Source organism: Jaculus jaculus, chromosome 7 (genome assembly GCF_020740685.1).
Source record: "Jaculus jaculus isolate mJacJac1 chromosome 7, mJacJac1.mat.Y.cur, whole genome shotgun sequence".
NCBI lineage: Eukaryota > Metazoa > Chordata > Mammalia > Rodentia > Dipodidae > Jaculus > Jaculus jaculus.
In genome coordinates this window covers 15,471,681-15,491,592 of record NC_059108.1, presented here as the reverse complement: position 1 = coordinate 15,491,592, position 19,912 = coordinate 15,471,681, and the positions used below count along the sequence as shown (strand labels likewise).

General features: G+C 44.0%; 1 protein-coding gene across 1 annotated transcript in view; it reads left to right on the top strand.

The window, feature by feature from the left end:
* The first annotated feature begins 240 nt into the window (after positions 1 to 240).
* The window catches only part of Stard13 (StAR related lipid transfer domain containing 13), a 253,179-nt gene continuing 233,507 nt past the window's right edge, over positions 241 to 19,912 (top strand). The window contains exon 1 of the mRNA XM_004659996.2: positions 241 to 402. Coding sequence (XP_004660053.2) covers positions 279 to 402 — 124 coding nt within the window. The 5' untranslated portion in view covers positions 241 to 278. The remainder of the gene's footprint in view (positions 403 to 19,912) is intronic.

Below are 19,912 nucleotides of genomic sequence, written 5' to 3'. Positions count from 1 at the left end.
GAAAGTGGGAAAGGAGCGCGCGCAGGGGACGCGGCGCAGAGGTTGGGTGGCGCGACACCCGGGTCCCCGCGTGGCACCCCGGTTCCCCCCAACCGGTGGTCGAGCCTCCCCAGAGCCGGACCCAACTCATGTCGCGCCGGGGGCTGCGGGTGGTCCCGGGACCCCAGCGGCGGGACGGCGTCCTGGCTCGGAGGTGGCCGGGTGCCTGAGTTGGCGGGGCCACGCGGGAGGAGGGGACCGGGACGAGCCGGCCGGGTCGTAATGAGGACGCGTCTAAGATGAGCAGCCGACGCAGAGCTGTGGACACGCCGCTGCGGAGGTCCATCAGCGAGCACTTGCGCGACTCCACCGCCCGAGCCTGGGATCTGCTGTGGAGGAACGTCCGCGAGAGGCGGCTGGCAGGTCGGTGTCCCCAGACTCCGGGTGGCGGAGGTGGCTGCAGCGGTGAGCTCCCTGCGCACAGCCGAGCGGGGAGAAGGAGAGGGGGGTGGTCACCTGCGTGGACGTCCTCCAGGTGGCTCGTGGCCGCTTCCCCGGACGTCATCGTCCTGTCCCATTTAGAGTATATTTTAAAAAGTCTCCTCGTGGTGCCTGGCCAGGGCTGCCTTCTCCCAACTTCGCCTTTCCCACGTGCTGAGCCCAAGTGAGCGCCCAAAAGCAGAAGCGAGGGCAGGAAAAGGGAGATGGTGTCGCTTGCGGGGGTGGGGGACACGAGATATTCTGGGGTAAGGGGAAGAGGACACGGAGAGACAGCTCAGCAGTTGGTGAAAGTAATCAACCGCCCACAGTCACCCCTCCCCCCCCCCCCCCGCAACAACCCCAGTGCAGCTGAGGATCCGGATATGTTTGTACTGGGATTGCAAAAGAACGGCTTGCCTTGGGTAAGCCATCGCCTGTGGGTCACAGGAAGAGGAGCTGAGATTCCAAGTGGTCCTTAAGAACTCCGGCTCAGGGTCAGAAGACCAGCCCCCTGCGTAGCACCGCCCCCCCCCCCCCCCACCTATATCTGCAGTGGCCTCAGCTTCGGTGCCTGCGCGAGCTCCTGGAACCATCTCCTTGTAGGGCCATGTGCGCAGCGAGTGGTCTGGCTTCCTCCGAGAGCGCAGAGCCCTCCTCCTCCGTGGGATCTTAGGTGTTTGCGTCCTTTTTCATAGCCCAGGTGCCCCCATGGGAGCTGCCACAAGACGCTGCAGGAATTAGGAAACATGTGGCTAAAGAGTTGCTGACGGGAGCATGAGTTGAGTCTGGACTCTGATGTCCTGTCTAGCACTATTTCCTGGGATGGACCCTGGTCCCAGGGGTGGAAGAGAGTTCTGGAGAACAGGGTATGGAGTCAGGGCAGAAGGGGATGATCTCACTGTCTTGGGGCTTCCCCTCCTTTTCGGATTTAACTTATAGAAAGAGGAGTTTGCGGGCATTGCTCCTTCAAACCCATGCCACCGCATCTTCCCTCAGCCTGACAACATTGCATGCTTAGGCCTCGGTCACCTGGACCAAACTGTCCTTATCAGACAAATTGCGTCAGAAAGAGGCATCGTGGATGATTCCCACACTCAATTGTAGTGAGCATGAAATGTTCCCCTCATATTTTCTCTCCAGAGCAGTGGTTCCATTTAGTAAGCGCTCAAGAAATAAACAGACTTTGCAGTCTGGACCCAGAAATAAATTGTGGTTACAGAGTAGTTTTGACTGTTGACTTAAAAAAAAAAAAAAAAAAAAGACCTGTAGGCGCATTGTAGACTTCAATTAGTACAAATTAATAACCTTCCCTTGTCATCGTCCTGTAATCTGTAGGATGGGCGGTGTAGGGAAATTTTTGTGGACTGATAAACTTTCATTGCTCTATAGCTTCAGAATATGGACTGCAAATGTCTCTTTCATCTTGTCTGTTATTTGAGTTTGTTAAGTTTGTTAAATCAATGGATCCCCAGGAAACAAGAAGGCTCTCCAGGAGGCCTGCCAAGGCTGTTCCGGGTTCTTATTGCTGAGACCAAAGATGACAGCAGCTCCTTTTGCAAACAGAGATCTGCAAAGTAGCAAGGGGTGATGTAAAGACGTCAAATTCCGATGCGTTTTTGACCTTGCAGCTCAGACATTGGAGGGAAAAAAAAATGTTTTGCTTTTAGGGAAATAAATTATAGGTAGAGAATTTTGAAACTGTGAATATATTGAAAAATGAAGGCTAAAAGTAGCTTCAGAATGGTAAGAATAAGAGTTCATTCAGAGCAGTGTACTTTTTTTAATAGCAGTATGAGGTTTTAAAATGTTTAATCAGAATATTAATATCTGTTTTCCCATAATCTGCTTACCACTCTGCTAACTGTAGATGCCAGCAGGTTATTCATCTGGGACCAAACAATCCCCAGTGAAGCAAAAACTTCAACTCCTGTTTCTCTCTGCGAGCTGGGATGCTTGCCACAAACCCTGGCCAAGCCCATGAAGGAGCTTTCAGATGCAAATTGATTTTCTTGGGTTTTCTTGCTAAGGTAGCTGAAATATGGAACTTTGGCCATGAGACACTGAAATGCTTAAGTTATTAATGTTGGCATCTGTTCTGGGTGAAAGTGCTCTTCATTTGTAAAAGTCTCCTTTATTTACTGCACAGTATCAGAATAACCAACTCCGAGTGTGTCCCCAGACAGCGTCTGCCTTGCTGAGGGAATGTGGGGCTTGCTGCCTTTTTGTGTTTATTTTTTCTTTATTTTTTTTCTATCAAATAAAACTTTTTGCATTGGCTTTTTATTAAGTTGCTTAAAAATTTCTTCTTCCACTAAGTGAAACAGTGTTCAAAGTGCTTTAAACAGACATGGTCCAGTGCATAGTGAAGGTATCTGAGTCTCTCTTTTGCTTTTGGATTATTTCACTTTTTATCCCCAGCAAGGCCATCTTAATTCCAACTCAAGCTGACTTCTCTGCAGGAGAAGTCGTCTAGTTGACCAACAGAAAAGCAAAAAGAAATACAAGCGCATGCAAACACATTGGAGACTGTGGGTTTCTGGGGGATGGTATTGAGGAAGACAGATGTTTCTTAACAGATCAAGATGGCACAAAGAGTTCAAACAATGAAAGGATGAGGATGATGTTCAAATATGTTCAGTATGTTCAAATCGCTCACTGACAATTATACAAAGGAGCTGTTGTTGAAGAAGAAATGATGTAGGGAGCGCCTCTTGGACTTCCCCACTCTGTGACCGTTGCTGAGCCCCCACTCCATCGTGGTACCCATGCCAATGTCACTTCACGCTTTCCAGAGATGCTAGCATAAGGCCTCCTCACTCGTCACCGCACCACTGAGTTTTGTTCTAGTGCTGGCTATTGATTTCCAAAATGCCAAAGTTCAAAACAGGGTTCAAATTCAGGCCACCAGAATTAAAAGGACATCTGTGCCATTTCCTAGGCACAGATGAGGAGACACATGGACCTTCAGATTCCTCTTTCTAAGACATTGTTATTGCTGTTAGATTGAAAAGGAATTAAAAAAAAAAAAAGAGTCGCCAAATCTACTCTTCTTTTGCGGGGGCATGTACATTTGTGTAGTGTGCATGCGTGTAGGTATGTGTGTGTTCATATGTGTGTGGAAGTACGTGTGTGTGCACATATGTGGAGGTCAGAGGTCAACATCAGGCATCTTCCTCAATTACTGTCCACTCTATTCGCTCATTGACCTCAACAGTGCAGCTACAGTAGCTACACAGTGAGCTCCAGAGACTCCCCATCCCTTCCTCCCCAGCTCTGGGGTTGCAGGTCCCTGCCACCATGCCTGGCATTTTACAGTGGTGCTGGGGATCTGAACCCAAGTCCTCCTGCTTCCATGGCCAGCACTTTGCCCAGTGCATGGCCCCCAAACTTCTCTTTCTCTTCACTTTGACTAATGAGGACAACCTGTGCAACTAAAACTGGACTTCAAATCCTATCATTGGGCTGATTAGAACAACTTGTAGAGATTTCAAACAAGTCAGTAACCGTGTATCTCGCTTGTTGGGGCTCCTGGGTGATTGACCTCACCCACTGTCTGTCACATGAGGTTGGAAGAATGAGATGGTATCTTCCAGGTGGTTGCCTCATGGTACCCTTCGGCTTCTCCAGTTCACTACTTGGTCATTGTTGGTGACAAGTCTGAATGTTTACAGCATCATTAAGTCTTTTGGGCAGGGGCATACCCATTATCTTTGGTATTTATGAACACTTTGAGCTACTTTTTAAAAGTTATGCTCTGAGTCAATCCAAAAAACTTGTCTTAAGCTTCTTGTTCCTTTATTTAAATACCTTATCCCATTTTAATGGAAAGTTAGCCTATATATTTGATTCATGTACACTCACATAACAATATTTAGGTGGCCTGTAAGTTAATTGATGTCCAAGTCTTTTGATCTCTTTTATAGTCTCATTTTAAGTCTTTTATTTCTGAGCCACAGGAAATTATATTGCTGCCAAGAATATACTAACTTAAAACATTGAAAAGTTTCAGTTTTGTTAGAAACATTAAAATTCCACAAAAATTCGGTAGGCTTTTGTCGTGTCAGGACAGGTTCATTGTCAAAGTCAAAAGTAATATTCTGTTATGTGATATAAACACAGATTGGGGCCTTCACGCAGAGCAAGATTGAGGATAAAACGGGGGCTACCAGAAAGTTCCTTATTAAAATGTAAGTATGTTCTGTAATGTCCCAAGGACAGGACTGTGCTAGCTGATCCCTTTCATGTAGCTCGTATCTTTTTCACTATCACCGCAGTACAAAGAACAGACCGTGCTCCTGTGCTGGGGTCTTGTTGTGGCTGCAGCTGTGGGGACTGCATTACAATGTGATTTATAGTAAGAATAACAACAACAACAACAAAAATCCACGTCAAGTAAATGACAATAAAGTCAGAACACAGCATATCACTTATTTTAGGGCCCTCAACCTCCACTATCTGTGGAGTCATCTGGAATTTTTTAGAACATCAATACCCTGGCCATGCCCAGAAACTCTCTCACTCTTGCAGATGTGAACTGGGTACCCATGTCTTTTTAAAACTCTGCAGAAAGTTCCATTGTACAGTTGGGGTTGAATATTAAGTACCACGTGACAATTTACAAAACAGAGGGTCTCATACATGCTTAGCCAGAATGAACATGCCAAACCTAAAACTCTGAAATATAAAACAATCCAAAGCCTGACAATTTTTTGAGTGTTAACATGCCACAAGTAGAACTTTCCACACCTGATCTCATGGATGGGTCGTTGACCCAATACAGACGCACAACACACAGTTTTTCAGCGTTCTTAAAAGGTAAGACTCTCCCAGCCCATTTAGTTATGATGGACCTATTAAACATACTGTATGACATCATATTTAGGCTTTAGGCATAAGGTACATATGAAACATGAATGAATTTCATCCTTAGCCTTGGGTTCCATCTCCAAGATGTCTCATAGTATATATGCCAATGTTCTCAAATCTAATAAAAAATATCTAAAATCTACAACCCAAATCAGTCCTGGTACAAAGCATTTGGTACTCAAATTTTATTCTAGACCCCAAGAAAAATATTGCTTAAATAAGACCAGAGTGAACATGCCTTATTGCCCTCTCAGAGGGACAGAAGAACAAAAATAACGTACGTAGTGTCTAGAGAATAAAGAAAAAGGTGGCAGGATGCAGAGATTGCCCATTGTTTAAAGTGCTTGGCTGCAAGTCCTTACAACCTGGGTTCAATTTCCTAGTACCCATGTAAAACCAGATGCACATTTTGGCATCTGGAGTGCATTTACAGTGGCTGGAGACCCTGGTATGCCCATTCTCTCTGTGTCTGTCTTCTTTCTGTCTCTCCTTGCAAATAAATAAGTACACATAGTTTTTCTAAAAAAAAGAAAGGATGGTGGGAGTTAGTCAGTGGAAAGAGATGATGTCAGACATATGGGGTGGATCAGATTGTAGGACTAGGTTGAACTCTGTTTCTAGGGGTAAAAGCTTGAATTTGGTTCTAAATGAAACTTTAAGAAGAGAAGGACAAGACCTCAATAAATAACTACTAGCAGTGGTCCAGATGGGAGACAAACAGTGGCATATACGAGGGTCACAGTGGTGGGACTGGATGGTGGACTAATGTGGTGTGTTTTGGACATGGAGGCAACACTGCTAAGCACTTGGTTGTTGGCGTCTAAGGAGAAGGACCCTGAGGCTTGGATAAGAACTAAAGGAGGCTTGTGCTGTTGGCTAAGATGGGACAGTTGGCAGATCTGCATGGAGGGAGGCCGCAGGAAGAGCCCTCTCTTGGATACGTTAACTTAGGAAGGCCTATTAAACATCCAGAAGTCACAGTCAAAGAACTGGTTGTACAAGGAGCACTTTGGTGAAAAGTCAGAGCTGAAGAGATAAGTTGTGAGTTGGCAGCATAACTACCCTGTGAAACCTTGGAAGTGGATGATGCTGCTACTTGGGAAGATAATAGAGATAAAGGGAGGGGCTAAAAATCAAGTCCTAGGGCATGTTTTATTCAGAGCACAACAATTAGATTTACATAGCCATGTACAAATACCAGGGCAATTAGAAAAACCTAAATATTGTCCTAACTTCTGCATTTTTCTTGAAAAGTATTGCAACTATATTGCACACTCTTTTTTTGCACGTGTGTGTCTAGGACGCATGGGGGATCACCTATTTGTGCAGGCGTGTGTAAATATGGAGTCCTAAGGTCAATGCTGAGTGTCTCCGTCTACCACTTACTTTTTGAGCCGGGGTCTCTTGTTGACCTGAGAGCCTGATTCAGCTAGTCTAAGTAGCTGGCTTGATCTAGAGATCCCCTGTCTCTGCCTCCCCAGTGCTGAGATTATAGGCATGTGCCACCACACCTGGCATTTGCATAGGTTTGGGGATTCAAGCTCAGGTCTCCATGCTTGTATGGCCAGCGCTTTACTGACTGCATATCTCCAGCCCTCTATATTGAATGCTCTATTTTTAATTTTTATTTATTTATTTGAGAGAGAGAGAGAAGGAGAGGCAGAAAAAGAGAATGGACATACCAGGGCCTTCAACCACTGCAAACAAACTCTAGAAGCATGCATCACCTTGTCCATGTGGCTTACTTGGGTCCTGGGGAATCAAACCTTGGTTTTTTGGCTTTGCAGGCAAGTGCCTTAACTGCTAAACCATCTCTCCATCCCTTGAATACTCTTTTATGATAGATCTACTCATTTCTTCCCAGAACTCTTGATGAATTAAAATTAATAAAAATATGTACATCACTAATAAGATAACTTTTATTTTAAAAATTATATGCCATATTAAAATTTAAAAATAACATTAGGTAAGCCAGGCATGGTGGTGCATGTATTTCCTAATCACTGCACTCAGGAGACAGAAATAAGAAAATCACTGTGAGTTCAAGGCCCACCTGGGCTACAGAGTGAGTTCCAGACCAGCCTGAGCTAGTGTGAGACCCTACCTCGGGGGAAAAAATAAAAAGGTAATAGCATTAGGAGGTTGCCCCTTCACACTCACACAAGAAACAAATCACTTAGTTAAATAAAAACTGGTTTTAACATGAACACTGCCCTGGTTACTATAACTTGTTGGGCCCATGTGTAATAAGGTAAGAACTTTATGTTAGACAGGTGATTTTTCTGGTCATAATACTCAAGAGTAGTCTAGTGAAAAAAGTTTAACAAGCAGGAACAGTTCCAGGTATTGATTTTTTTGAGTATTGCATCATATTTCTATACTTATCTGTTATGCTTTCCCCAAATCAAATGTTGATTGAAGTGAAAGTTCTGAGACAAAATTAGTAGTTAATTTATTAATATTTCATGCTTGTTTAAGTAATCTAAACTTGACCAAACCTGTCTTCAATACTGTGTTACCCTGTAAAGTAGCACAATTTCCTTCTGGAATCAGAACAGGAAATGCTGTGCTAATTTCTGGTGAGCTAGCTGGCTTGATATGATGGGGGGGGGCGGGGTTGTATCATGAGTGATCATTTAGATACAGAACTAGTAAAATTAGTATCAATTTCTTCCTTGTGATTTTTAATTTTTTTTATTTATTTGGGAGAGAAAGAGGCAGAGAGAAAGAGACAATGGACACACCAGGGCCTTCAACCACTGCAAGTGAACTCCAGACTTGTGCGCCCCCTTGTGTGCATGTGCAACATTGCATGCTTGTGTCACTGCATCTGGCTTATGTGGGACCTGGAGATTCCAGCATGAGTTGTTAGGCTTCACTGGCAAGCGCCTTAACTGCTAAAGCCATCTCTCCAGCCTGTGACTTTTAAATTTTATGTTGAACAAAACAGCTTATCAAGATAATTATCCTGGACGCTTCATAGTTTTCTGGGGTGTTTTCCAATAGTATGTCTCTATTCCACCCTTTGCAAGTGTAGTGGGTTTATAAAATGAAAATAAAAGTGGTTTTAAATCTATTAAAATATGAGATTTTTTTTTTAGATTCCATGTATATTTAGCCCTAGCAGTTAAGGGACAAACATTTTTTGTTATGTTTGTAGTTGGTCAAACTACAGTACATATCGATAGAGCCATGAAATAGAATCTTTGGCAATGCATGTGGGACAGTCATGCAGGATATTAACTCCATACTGTGGTTGTGTCCTGAAAAGCATATAATTTTTTTAATACTGCTCAAATCACTTAACTCACCTTTTTTTTTTTTTTTAACTAGAGGTAGAACATGCTTCCAGAAATTGAAAAAGTACAGTGTCCTTACTTCACAAGACTGTAATTGCAAATCTATTGTATCAAACCATCTTAAAATATCAAGCAGAATATTCCCTCAGAAACATTTTTATTCAAAATAAAAATTTCAGAATCATATGGTTCTATACTTCTAATATTTTTATGAGAGTATATACAATCTGTAATTCATCCTGGCATATGGTATTTGTTAAATATTCCTCCTTCTTCTACATGAAAGTAAGTGAATCAAGGCATTTATGTCATTCCATAGAAACAAAATATCCACTAGCAATGGTATTAAACTGGAGAATCTTTGACTTCTAATCCTCTTTCCCTGTGGATAAAATGGAACCATTTTCCAGGTGCCTTTAAAGAGTTTTCCATCAAAATTCAATATACATTATTAGATTAACAACCTAAATGTACAGTCTTCGTAATGTGACTATCTAGAACATGTATCCAGTATAAATCATACGGTTGTCAACTAAATGGGAATGTGTGGATCCTCATCATAACATCACAAAGATGGAAGGACAGTGCTTCCTTGCCTTGACTGAGGTTGAATGTATTCCTCACAGAACCTCAGAAACAGTGATGGAGAGAGCTCCTGTCCTAACCGCGAGAATTGTCCTTGTGGTCCTGGAATACACCACATCTTTTCATCAGTGACAAGAGAATATTACATAAGCAATTACCTATAGTCATTACAATGCAAATAAGTCAATAAAAACCTTTGCATATTTCAACTAGTGTCTTACAAAGATGCTGTATACTAAGTGTTTGATTTTTTAACTCTTAAAGTCTATAGTGACATATAAAACACTATATTCTTAACGTGTTAGAGTAACATCATAACAATGCGAAGATGACTGGAGCCCTTGGGGATGTACATATAACAATCACAGCTGTGTAGTGGGAAGAGGGCATGTGAAATTAGCATTTTTCAGCCATGATGCAGACATAAATATTGATCATAGCTACGGCTACAGAGCTGTGGATTGCCCAGTGTCCTCAGTGCATGTTCTTTGACTCTTGATTGATGCAAGCATGGGTGGCCTTAGTGGCATTAGTGCATGACATGCGTCATGATCTAGTGATTAAGAGCAGCACCGGGAGCCAAGCTTACATGGGCTTGAATCCTGTCCCACCATTGGAGCAGTAGGTTTGGAGGCAGATTTGGAGGCAGAATTGATGTCAATGTTCTTGAGCTTGTTATCTTTAAAAAGATGGGTAAGCACAGTGCATGCCTCTAGGGTTGTTATGAGTTATATCTACATATGATACCATATCTGGTCCTCAATAAACAAAAGAATTAATTTAAGGAGAAATACATGTATAAAGCAGCAGAGAGACATGTTCTTGGCAAAAACAGAAAGGGATTCTTTTAGCAGTAACTGTAAACCACCAATCCACTTCATTCTAGAATTCATCTTGTTTCTGTGATATATTTTTTTTAACAGAGGAGTTTTGTGATTCATTATCTCTATCATCTATCGATCTGAGGAGAGAGGGGGAGAGTGGGTATAGGCACACCAGGTTCTCTTCCTACTGCAAACGACCTCCAGATGCACCACACTGAGCATCTTTTATTTATGTGGGTACTGTGCAGTCTTTGCAAGCAAGCATCTTTAACCACTGAGCAATGTCTCCAACCTTTGTGTCCATATGTTTTGATCCTATTCTGGACTCTTTGTCCTTTCCAAGGCTTAAGACCATGGCCTTGCTTTCCTTATTGTGACTGGTTATATGCTAGCATAGGCAGCATGAGTGGATTTACTATGCAAACGTCATGTCTTTCTGAAAGATTATCAATTATGATTTGTTCATAAAAATCACCATCATCTCTAGAGTTATGCAACTAAGAACTTACAAACATGCTCTTGGTCTAAACGGAATTTGATGATGATTTAATTAAAAGGAGAGATTCTGGACTAGATAATCTCTTAGGTCCCATTTAACTTTCAAGAATAATGAATCTGGTTTTATAAAATGAAGCTATAAATCCCAAATAAACCTAATGTGCTAAGTGTTTAGTTCCTTTCACGTCTTGATTCCCTGGGATGCTCCGATAGATGAGAGAGAGGAAGCAGAGGTTAGAGTGTCATTCCTTGTGTAGCTTTGGGCTCCTAGCCAATGCCAACAGCAGCATCTGACAACATCACGTACCTTCTGGTATCAAAACCACATCTGACTGACTTGGACAAGGAATAAGGAGGGGATAAGCCAGTAACCCAGGGCCTGTAAACACCTCTCAATTCTCCACGGGTTCTGCCCCCACAGTCAGGCAGGGGTTGTTGGCTTGAGGAGCAGTCTGCGCCAGAAACAAAGACTCCTGACCAGAAATCCGTGTCCACTTACGATATAGTTTAATGCTCTGCTGTTAACATTTTGAAATTCTTAAGGATCAGTGAACATAAGACACACTTAATCTTTTGCAGGGCCCGACAAATGATCTTGACTCCTACCCTGAGTGGAAGCCAGTCCTTCATGGAATCATGCCCTGATTTGTGATTTTACCTTCATCAGTAACTTGGAGCTAAATAGTAAAAGTGTCCTGTGGAGCTCGGGTGGGGGGGGTGGGTTCGGGGTTGACTCGCTGGGTAAAGTGCTTGCTGCGTTAGAGTCACATCTTGAACTTGGATTCCCAGCACCCATGTGAAGGCTGAGCATGGTGATGCATGCCTGTGAGCCCAGAGTGGGGAGGGCAGGGACAGGAGGTTCCCTGGGGCCTTCTGGCCACCTGGTGTAAACAAATCCGTGAGCTCTAGGTTCAGGGACTGCCTCAAAAATTAATGTGGAGGCCTGGAGAGATGGCTTAGCAGTTAAGGTGCTTGCCTGAAAAGCCAAAGGGGACCCAGGTTCAATTCCCCAGGACCCACATAAGCCACATGCAGAAGATGGCACATGCATCTGGAGTTCATTTGCAGTGGTTGGAGATCCTGCACACCCATTCTCTCCCTTCCTCTCTCCCTCCCTTCCTCTCTCTCTCTCTCTCTCTCTCTCTCTCTCTCTCTTCCTCTTTCTCTCACACTAATAAATAAAATATTTTAAAAATAATAATGTGGAGAGCAGCTGAGGAAAACACCTAATGATGATCTCTGATCTCTACACACATGGGCGTACCCAGGCCCATGCACCTGCATACATGTGTACCCACATACATGCCAACACACATACATACATGTACATGCAACACACACACACGAGAAAATAACCCACAAATGACTTGTGAGGTCACAAGTCACAGTTCTTGGTGGATCCTCAGAAGGCTTCTTCTGAGCATCAAAACCCCATATACTCTGTGCCTCTTGGGCCCAGGGAAGGTTGAGTTCCGCAAGGGGGCCTGTGCGCTATTACTATACTGCTTATGGCGTCTGACGTCACTATGAAATGGGGTTCTGATGTTACTCTTGATATTATACTGATTATAATTTATTACTTACATCGAAGCAAACTTTTTAATTAGTTTTTACTTTTAGAGTTTTGTGGCATTTAGGTATAACAGGAAACGGGGATAAGGAACATTTCTTTATATGCTCAACTTTCAGAGCTTTGTTTTGCAAGTTCTTAATGAGTCTGCTTCTTAATTAAATATTTCCTTACAGTGCCCATAACAGATTAATTCATTAAATTGCTTCTCTTAAGACCATTAAGGATATTTCCTGTGCAGCTCTTGCCTGTGATACTTCGAAAAGGGAATTGGGAGTAATGAAGCCTGCCACTTATCACCAGGGCTTCTCAAGACCTACCTGCCAACGTTTCACTTTGTCGTGATGACTTTCTATGTCTGGAAAGAACACTCACGCTAATGAAGTCTTATTTTACAATTTGTATCACCCAAATCCCCTTCGCTAACAGCAGATACATGTAGGATTCCTTATTTGGCAATATAAAAACAAATGTAAGTATTTTTGGCCAGTTGAAAACTAAGGGCATTGGGGGCTGGGGAGATGGGTCAGCAGTTAATGGTACCTGCTTGCGAAGCCCAGGTTTGATTCCCCAGTACCCACTTAAATCCAGACACACAAAGTAGAACATGCATCTGGAGTTCATTTACAGAGACAAGAATACCTGGCATGCCCATTCTCCTATTCTCTCTCTCTCTCTCTCTCTCTCTCTCTCTCCTTGCAAATAAGTAAAACATATTTATTTGCTTTTAGGCTACATCATCTAAACATATTTGAGTGGCTCTAAATGTTCACACAAATAAGTGGGCAGATAATCATACAACTATAGACCATGCTATAAGAAATTCCAAGCTGGGCATGGTGGCACACACCTTAAATCCCAGCACTCAGGAGGCAGAAGTAGGAAGATCCCTGAGAGTTCGAGGCCACCCTGAAACTACATAGTGAATTCCAGGTCAGCATGGGCTAGAGTGAGACCCTACCTCAAAAAGCCTGAAAAAGAAAAAAGAAAGGAAAAAAGAAGAAAGAAAAGAAAGTGCACATGCTTGACAGCAGGAGCCTGGCCTCCAGGTGGTCACTGTGGCTGGCCACAAAACAAATCAAGTGACAGTGGCTTGGTGAGCCCGGTCTGCATGTAAGTTTGAACACAAAAGGAGTATGAAATGCTTCTAAGTTTTATGTTTTAGATCAGAAACACTCTATTTTAACCAATATACTGTAGTTTCACAGTCATCAGTATTCAGAAGTTCAAATTATAGGATCACCCTTGATAGGGTCTCATGTGTTGACACTTCAATCGAATGATTTGCTCACACAGCTGGGCCTCAAGCTATTCACTGGGATATGCAAGCTGCTCTTACGTAATAGCTGGGATGTAGGAGGTCCACAGTGATGGCTTCCTGAGTCGATGAATGAATCCTATTAACAGTTACCTGGCAACACACCCTGCTGTATCTCAGGCACTGTGCTAAGTGCTTTCCCGGCTTCTCGGTAGGAACTACCAGAGCAGCTGTTAGCAGATGCAATGCTTTGCTGTGCTTCTTCTCTGGAATGACGAATTAAACGAAGATGTGTTGTGGTGGTTTGAATTAGGAGTCACCCATTAGCTCATGCATGCTTTTATTTTTGTTTTTGTTTTTGGTTTTTCAAGGTAGGCTGACCTGGAATTTACTATGTAGTCTCAGGCTGGCCTTGAACTCATAATGATCCTCCTACCTTTGCCTCCTGAGTGCTGGAATTAAAGGCATGTGCCAGTGCCACCATGCCCGGCAACTCATGTATTCTTAATGTTTTGCTCCTAGCTGATGCCAGTGTGGGAGGTGGAGGCTTGTGGAAGGAGTTGTGTTGTTGGGGGTGGGCTTATGGGTATTATAGCCAGTTTCCCCGTGCCAATGTTTGGCACACTCTCCTGCTACTGTTGTCCACCTGATGTTAGCCAGGAGGTGATGGACAGCCGTTGCTCATGCAATGTTTTTCCCTGCCATCATAGAGTTTCACCTCATGTCTGTAAGCCAAAATAAACCCCTTTCAGGTCTGGAGAGATGGCTTAGCAGTTAAGGAACTTGCCTGCTAAGCCTAAGGGCTTAGGTTTGATTCCCAAGTATCCACATAAACCAGATGCACAAGGTAATGCATGCATCTGGAGTTCATTTGTAGTGGTTAGAGGCCCTGACACACCCATTCTCTTTCTGTCTCCTCTTTTACTCTCTTTCTTTCTGTCTCTTCTTGCAAACAAATAAATTTAAAAAATAGTTTAAGGGCTGCAAAGATGGCTTAGTGGTTAGGGCATTTACCTGTGAGGCCTGAGGACCCAGGTTTGGTTCCCAAGTATCCACATAAGCCAGATGCACAGGTGGTGCATGCATCTGGAGTTTGTTTGTAGTGGCTAGGGGCCCTGGCATGCACTCTCTCTCTTTTGCTCTCAAGAAAATAAATAAATTGTTTTTAAAAAATAAAATAAACCCTTTCCTCCCACAAGCTGCTTTTGGTTGGGTGCCTTGTACAAGCAACATGAAGGTAACCACAACATCTCTCCACTGAGAAAATGAGGCTCCTGAGCTGAGAGATGGCTTAACGGTTAAGCGCTTGCTTGTGAAGCCTAAGGACCCCGGTTCGAGGCTCGATTCCCCAGGACCCACATTAGCCAGATGCACAAGAGAGTTTGTTTGCAGTAGCTGGAAGCTCTGGTGCGCCCATTCTCTCTCTCTCGCTCTCTCTGTCTCTCTCTCACTGTCTCTCTCACTCTAAAATAAATAAATAAAAATGAACAAAAAAAAATTAGAGAAAAAAAGATAATGAGGCTTCAGGGTCTGTGACTCAAGGAATCTACCTTGAGCTCAGTTTCACCATGCATAGCGCCTAGAGATGCTGTGTGTAGCAATCACAGATTACACAGTGGTCCACCGTTGTTCTCATTCTGTTCTCCCCACTTCATGGGTGATAAAGCTCAGGCTTGGAGAGGTCAGGTAGCTTGTTCAGGGCACATATTTGTGAGATCCAGAGGGCTCCAGCACCCAAACCCTGCTCGTAGCCTTGAGCACCGAGGAAGGGCATAATGGTTCCTGGGTGTCGCATGAACAGTGTGGAGCAGAGCCGTTGCAGAGTCTGATCCACAGTCAAGACAATCACAGGTGTAGCATAGGGAGCTAACCATGGCCTTCTGGCATTCCAGCATCTCTGTGGTAACTATGGTTATGGATAATGTTAACGCTGAATACTGTATAGCGTTTTACAGCTACGTGCTTACCCACTAACATAATAGGACAGTGGCTTGAAATCAAAAGGTCCTCACAAAGGTCCTTTGAGGGGAGTAGAGTAGGCTGCGTGATCATTTATGTTAATGACACAAAAGAGGGAAGAAAAATAATAATGTGAAGCTGGGCGTGGTGGCGCACGCCTTTAATCCCAGCACTCGGGAGGAAGAGGTAGGAGGATCGCTGTGAGTTCGAGGCCACCCTGAGACTCCATAGTGGCAGCGTGTGGCAGAGGAGACCTCGGTTCAAGTTCCCACTCCAGTCTTGCTCTCCTGGCCGCTTTCCTGCTGCCCAGCACAACCTCAGCCTGTGCAGGTCAGTCAGCTGCTGTTTAGTAAACCCACAGCTCTCAAGCCAATGGCACCTCGGAACCATCAGTGGCTTTGCAAGTCCCAGGCCCCTGGGCCCTTCACCAGACCTACTGTGCGTGTGTGTGTGTGTGTGTGTGTGTGTGTGTGTGTGTGAGAGAGAGAGAGAGAGAGAGAGAGAGAGAGAGAGAGAGAGAGAGAGAGGGAGAGAGGGAGGGAGCAAAGAAACTTGTATGGATCTTTTTAAAAATCTTTCCAAGTGATCTGATTAACAGGCTGCCTGCTACTGGCCTCCTACTGGGATCAGACCTTAAATGGTGGTCACAGGGTGCTTGCGTGCTCTGTCTTCCCACTCCAACGCTCCAACTCGCTTGAGTCGGGGACCCAGCCCTGTGCATTTCTCAAGGACCGGTTCAGGTGTCTTGTGAGTGCCCTGCCACTGCCATTCTGTCCATGGGCACTCCTCCCTCCTGGCTCTCCACTTTTCTGTCTGAGAACCTTCTCGTGGGGCGAGAGGCCAGAAGGCCTAGCAACGCTGGGGTCTGACATCATCCCGTCTGCACGTTTCTGTCGGTCACTCGTCCACGAGGCATGGCTTGTGGTCATCAGTCCCACTTTAAAGACGGAGCAAGGGAAGAAACATGGCTGGGGGCTGAGATCTTTACAGGTAGGCGAGGGCAGAGTGGGCCATCTCCTGTGGCTTTGGCCTACTTTCTTTCTTTTTTTTTCTCTTTGCAGTGCATGTCAGTCTGGTCTTTGCCTTACTAACAAGGCTTATTTCCTGGTATAATAAGGAAACTTTGCCTTACATTGTTCAGAAAAAGAACACACACACAATCCACAAAGTAAAAATCACCCAGTTGTTGAAAGAGGTTTTTTTTTTTTTTTAAACAAAAAAGTCTTCTTAAACGTCATTAGTATTGACCTGAATGACCAACTTCAGAAAGGTGAATTGATATTGTTATAGATATAGTTACCTATTTGAGCCCTTTAATATTACAAGGGCATTCCAACCAACAGTATGTCCTCTTTGTACTCAGAGAATCACAAAATGTCAGGGAACTGAGAGGCATTATAAATGACCCTGCCCAAGCCATTTAGCATAGAGCAGTTAACTGACCACGAGAGAGCTTACAGTGACCTATCCAGGGCCTTTTATCTTGTTAGTGACAAATAGGAAACCACAGCCTCAATGTAAGTCACCCCAAGCAACTCGGGGACACACGTGACGCTGTACTTAACCACCCACTTGCAAGCAACATGGCCTGTTTCTGAAGTTAGTCTAGGATTAGTGAACAGCCTCAAGGAAGGGAAGGGGTGGGGTGTCCCTTCTTACCATCAGGAGCAAAGCCTTTCCTATGAGCTAAGATTTGTGTTTGTTGGCAACCCCACTCCCTGCCTTAGTGATGGATTCAAGAGAGGACTACTGACCAAAGGGGGTTCAATCTGCTTGTTCCTTCTAAGTGCTGAGTCCCCCTCTGGACGCCCAGCTCCTGTCTGGTCTGCCATGATCCCAAGCTCAGGAGTTCAGCACACCTGCCAGCTCTGTAGTCTTATGCACAGTAATATTTCCCTGTCCTCCAGCCTCCTTCTAAAGTGCCATTGTTTCCAGTGAGAACCTGGATATTTTTACTCATTTTACACCTAAAGGAAATAAGCACTGCTGTTGGTACATGTTAAGGTGGGGAAGTGGAGGGAAATGGATAAGCCATAATAGAATTGTAAACTTTTTGTTTGTTTGTTTGGTTTTCAAGGTAGGGTCTCACTCTGGTCCAGGCTGACCTGGAATTGACTATGTAGTCTCAGGGTGGCCTCGAACTCACAGCAATCCTCTCACCCCTTCCTCCTGAGTGCTGGGATTAAAGGCGTGCACCACCATGCCCGGCAAATTGTAAACTTTTCAAATCATATGTTTCAGATGGAAAAGTTCCTATGAAACCAGGTTTTGAAAATTAGAGAAAATAAATATGCAATATTTTTAAAAAATCACCCAAATCATGTCTTTATTTTCATAGACATTTCCAAGATTCTCATTTACTTCATTTATTCAATAAATCGTTACTAAGAATTTACTCAGTGAAACTGTCTTAGCTACTGGTGATTCCGGCAAAATAAATGCCTTTAAATGGCTTATGTTCTACAGCTGGGAGACCGATAGTAATAAATTAGCACAGTATTTTAAGTGCTAGAATACCACATTGTGAAGGAAAACATAATGTAAATGAGCTGGAGAATGGAAGGGGTACTGTTTTGGATCTGATAGTCATAGAAGGTGTGTTAGGCAAGCTGGGCTACTATGACGGAACTACAGATTGGGTAGCTATGGTACTTTGTATGTGAATGTATGACCTCCACCCTATAGCCTGATATGTATATATATATAGTTGTTGTTATTTTGTTGTTTTTGGTTTTTTGTTGTTTTTTTTTTTTGAGGTAGGGGTTCTTCACTGTGTAGTCTCAGGGTGGCCTCAAACTCACTGTGATCCTCCTACATCTGCCTCCCTGAGTGCTGGATTAAAGGTATGCACTGGCATGCCTGAGATATTTTTTATTAAGCTTGCACCTTGAGTTTCCAACAGCCCTCTGGAGGAGGTGTCACTGGGGGGCGGGGGCAGATCTTGTAGTTAAGCCCTAAAGGCACGTTCAGAGCAGTTTGAGCTCTGGCCATTCAGGTTTGCTGGCCGTTTGGTGGTGTCTCTCTGCTTGGACCTATGGAATGAGTGAGCTTCTTCCGACGTTCTCCTCTCCAGTGGCTTTCGGTTGGGTGTTGGTCCAGCGACGTGAAGGTTAACTGCAGCAGTAGCCTAAACCAGAAAGAACTATTTATTCCGCATTTCTAGAGGCTGAAAGTTCAAAATCATGGTGCTAGCATGGATGGGTTATCTCCCGAGAGCCTCTTTCGAGATTGCCAACCTCTGACTCCAGAAACAGGCTGAAGGAGTAAGCTCCCTGGCTTCTCTTTTGTATGGGAACTGATCCCATTTCAGAGCTTTGCACCTATGACCTGCTGGTGTGCTGTAGGTGGGGGGAATTCAGCCCATGAGTCTGGTGAGCCATGCACATAATCTACTGCAGAAGGGTGCCCTGGAGAAGTGGCACTGAAGCAGAGCTCTGAGGGAAAGAACATTCTTTTTTTTTTTTTAAACTTTTTATTTATTTATTTGAGAGTGACAGACACAGAGAGAAAGACAGGTAGAGGGAGAGAGAGAGAGAATGGGCGCGCCAGGGCTTCCAGCCTCTGCAAATGAACTCCAGATGCATGCGCCCCCTTGTGCATCTGGCTAACGTGGGACCTGGGGAACCGAGCCTCCAACCGGGGTCCTTAGGCTTCACAGTCGAGTGCTTAGCCGCTAAGCCATGTCTCCAGCCCGGGAAAGAACATTCTAAGCAGAAGGAATACGATAGGATTAGTCCTGAAGAAGAAGCCTATGTATAGAAAGCAAAAGAGTGGGTGTGCATGGTCTGGAGTGCAGGGAGCAAAGATGAGCATGGTAAGGAGGGGGCCCTGAGGCCAACCGGAAGTCAGGTCCTCTGAAGTCTTGTGTTTTGGAAAGGGTGCAGGTATAATCCTGACCCTTGCTTACTGTGAGCAGTGGCTTGACTTGTGGCCTCTAATGCCCAAGAATGTAGCAATAAGATCTTTTAAAGCCTTCCCTGAAATATCAAACAGTTTCTATCTCAGTAACACAAAATATATTTAATTGCTGGTTACATAAGACCTACTACTTCATGAAGAAGAGAAAGAAAATCCCTGACCCTCAGACTTTTATACAAATAGGAGAAATTAGATTAGCCCACCCACTCCAGAACATTTATTAAATAGAACTAATTGAACATTTTGTCTGTTAAGCTATACCCAATTGCACAAAATTTTCCTAATAGTTATATTAAAACATAACTAAACTACATAATGAACATTACGTGTCAGATCTTCTATGATGTTCTGCATTGAGAATTAAAAGATGAAAGACACACTCAGTCTAACTTTAAGTGGGTTTGAGTAGGAGGGGACCTCTTGAGTTGGGCCTTCAAAGAGAAATGGTATCTGAGAAGAGAGAGCAGGCAGGGCACACGCTCCAAGTAAGTGGGGAGCTGCATCTCCAATTCAGTATTATTGAATTAAGTGTTATTGAAGCCAGGATGCAAGTAGTGGAGAGATGCTATGGCTGCTCCTGGGACACCCCTGTCTCCTGCTCTCAGAGTATTTTTGCTTTAAGCAGAGGTGTGTTTGCTTGGATTTGCAGGCTTAAAGTCAAAGTGTCTGTGAGATG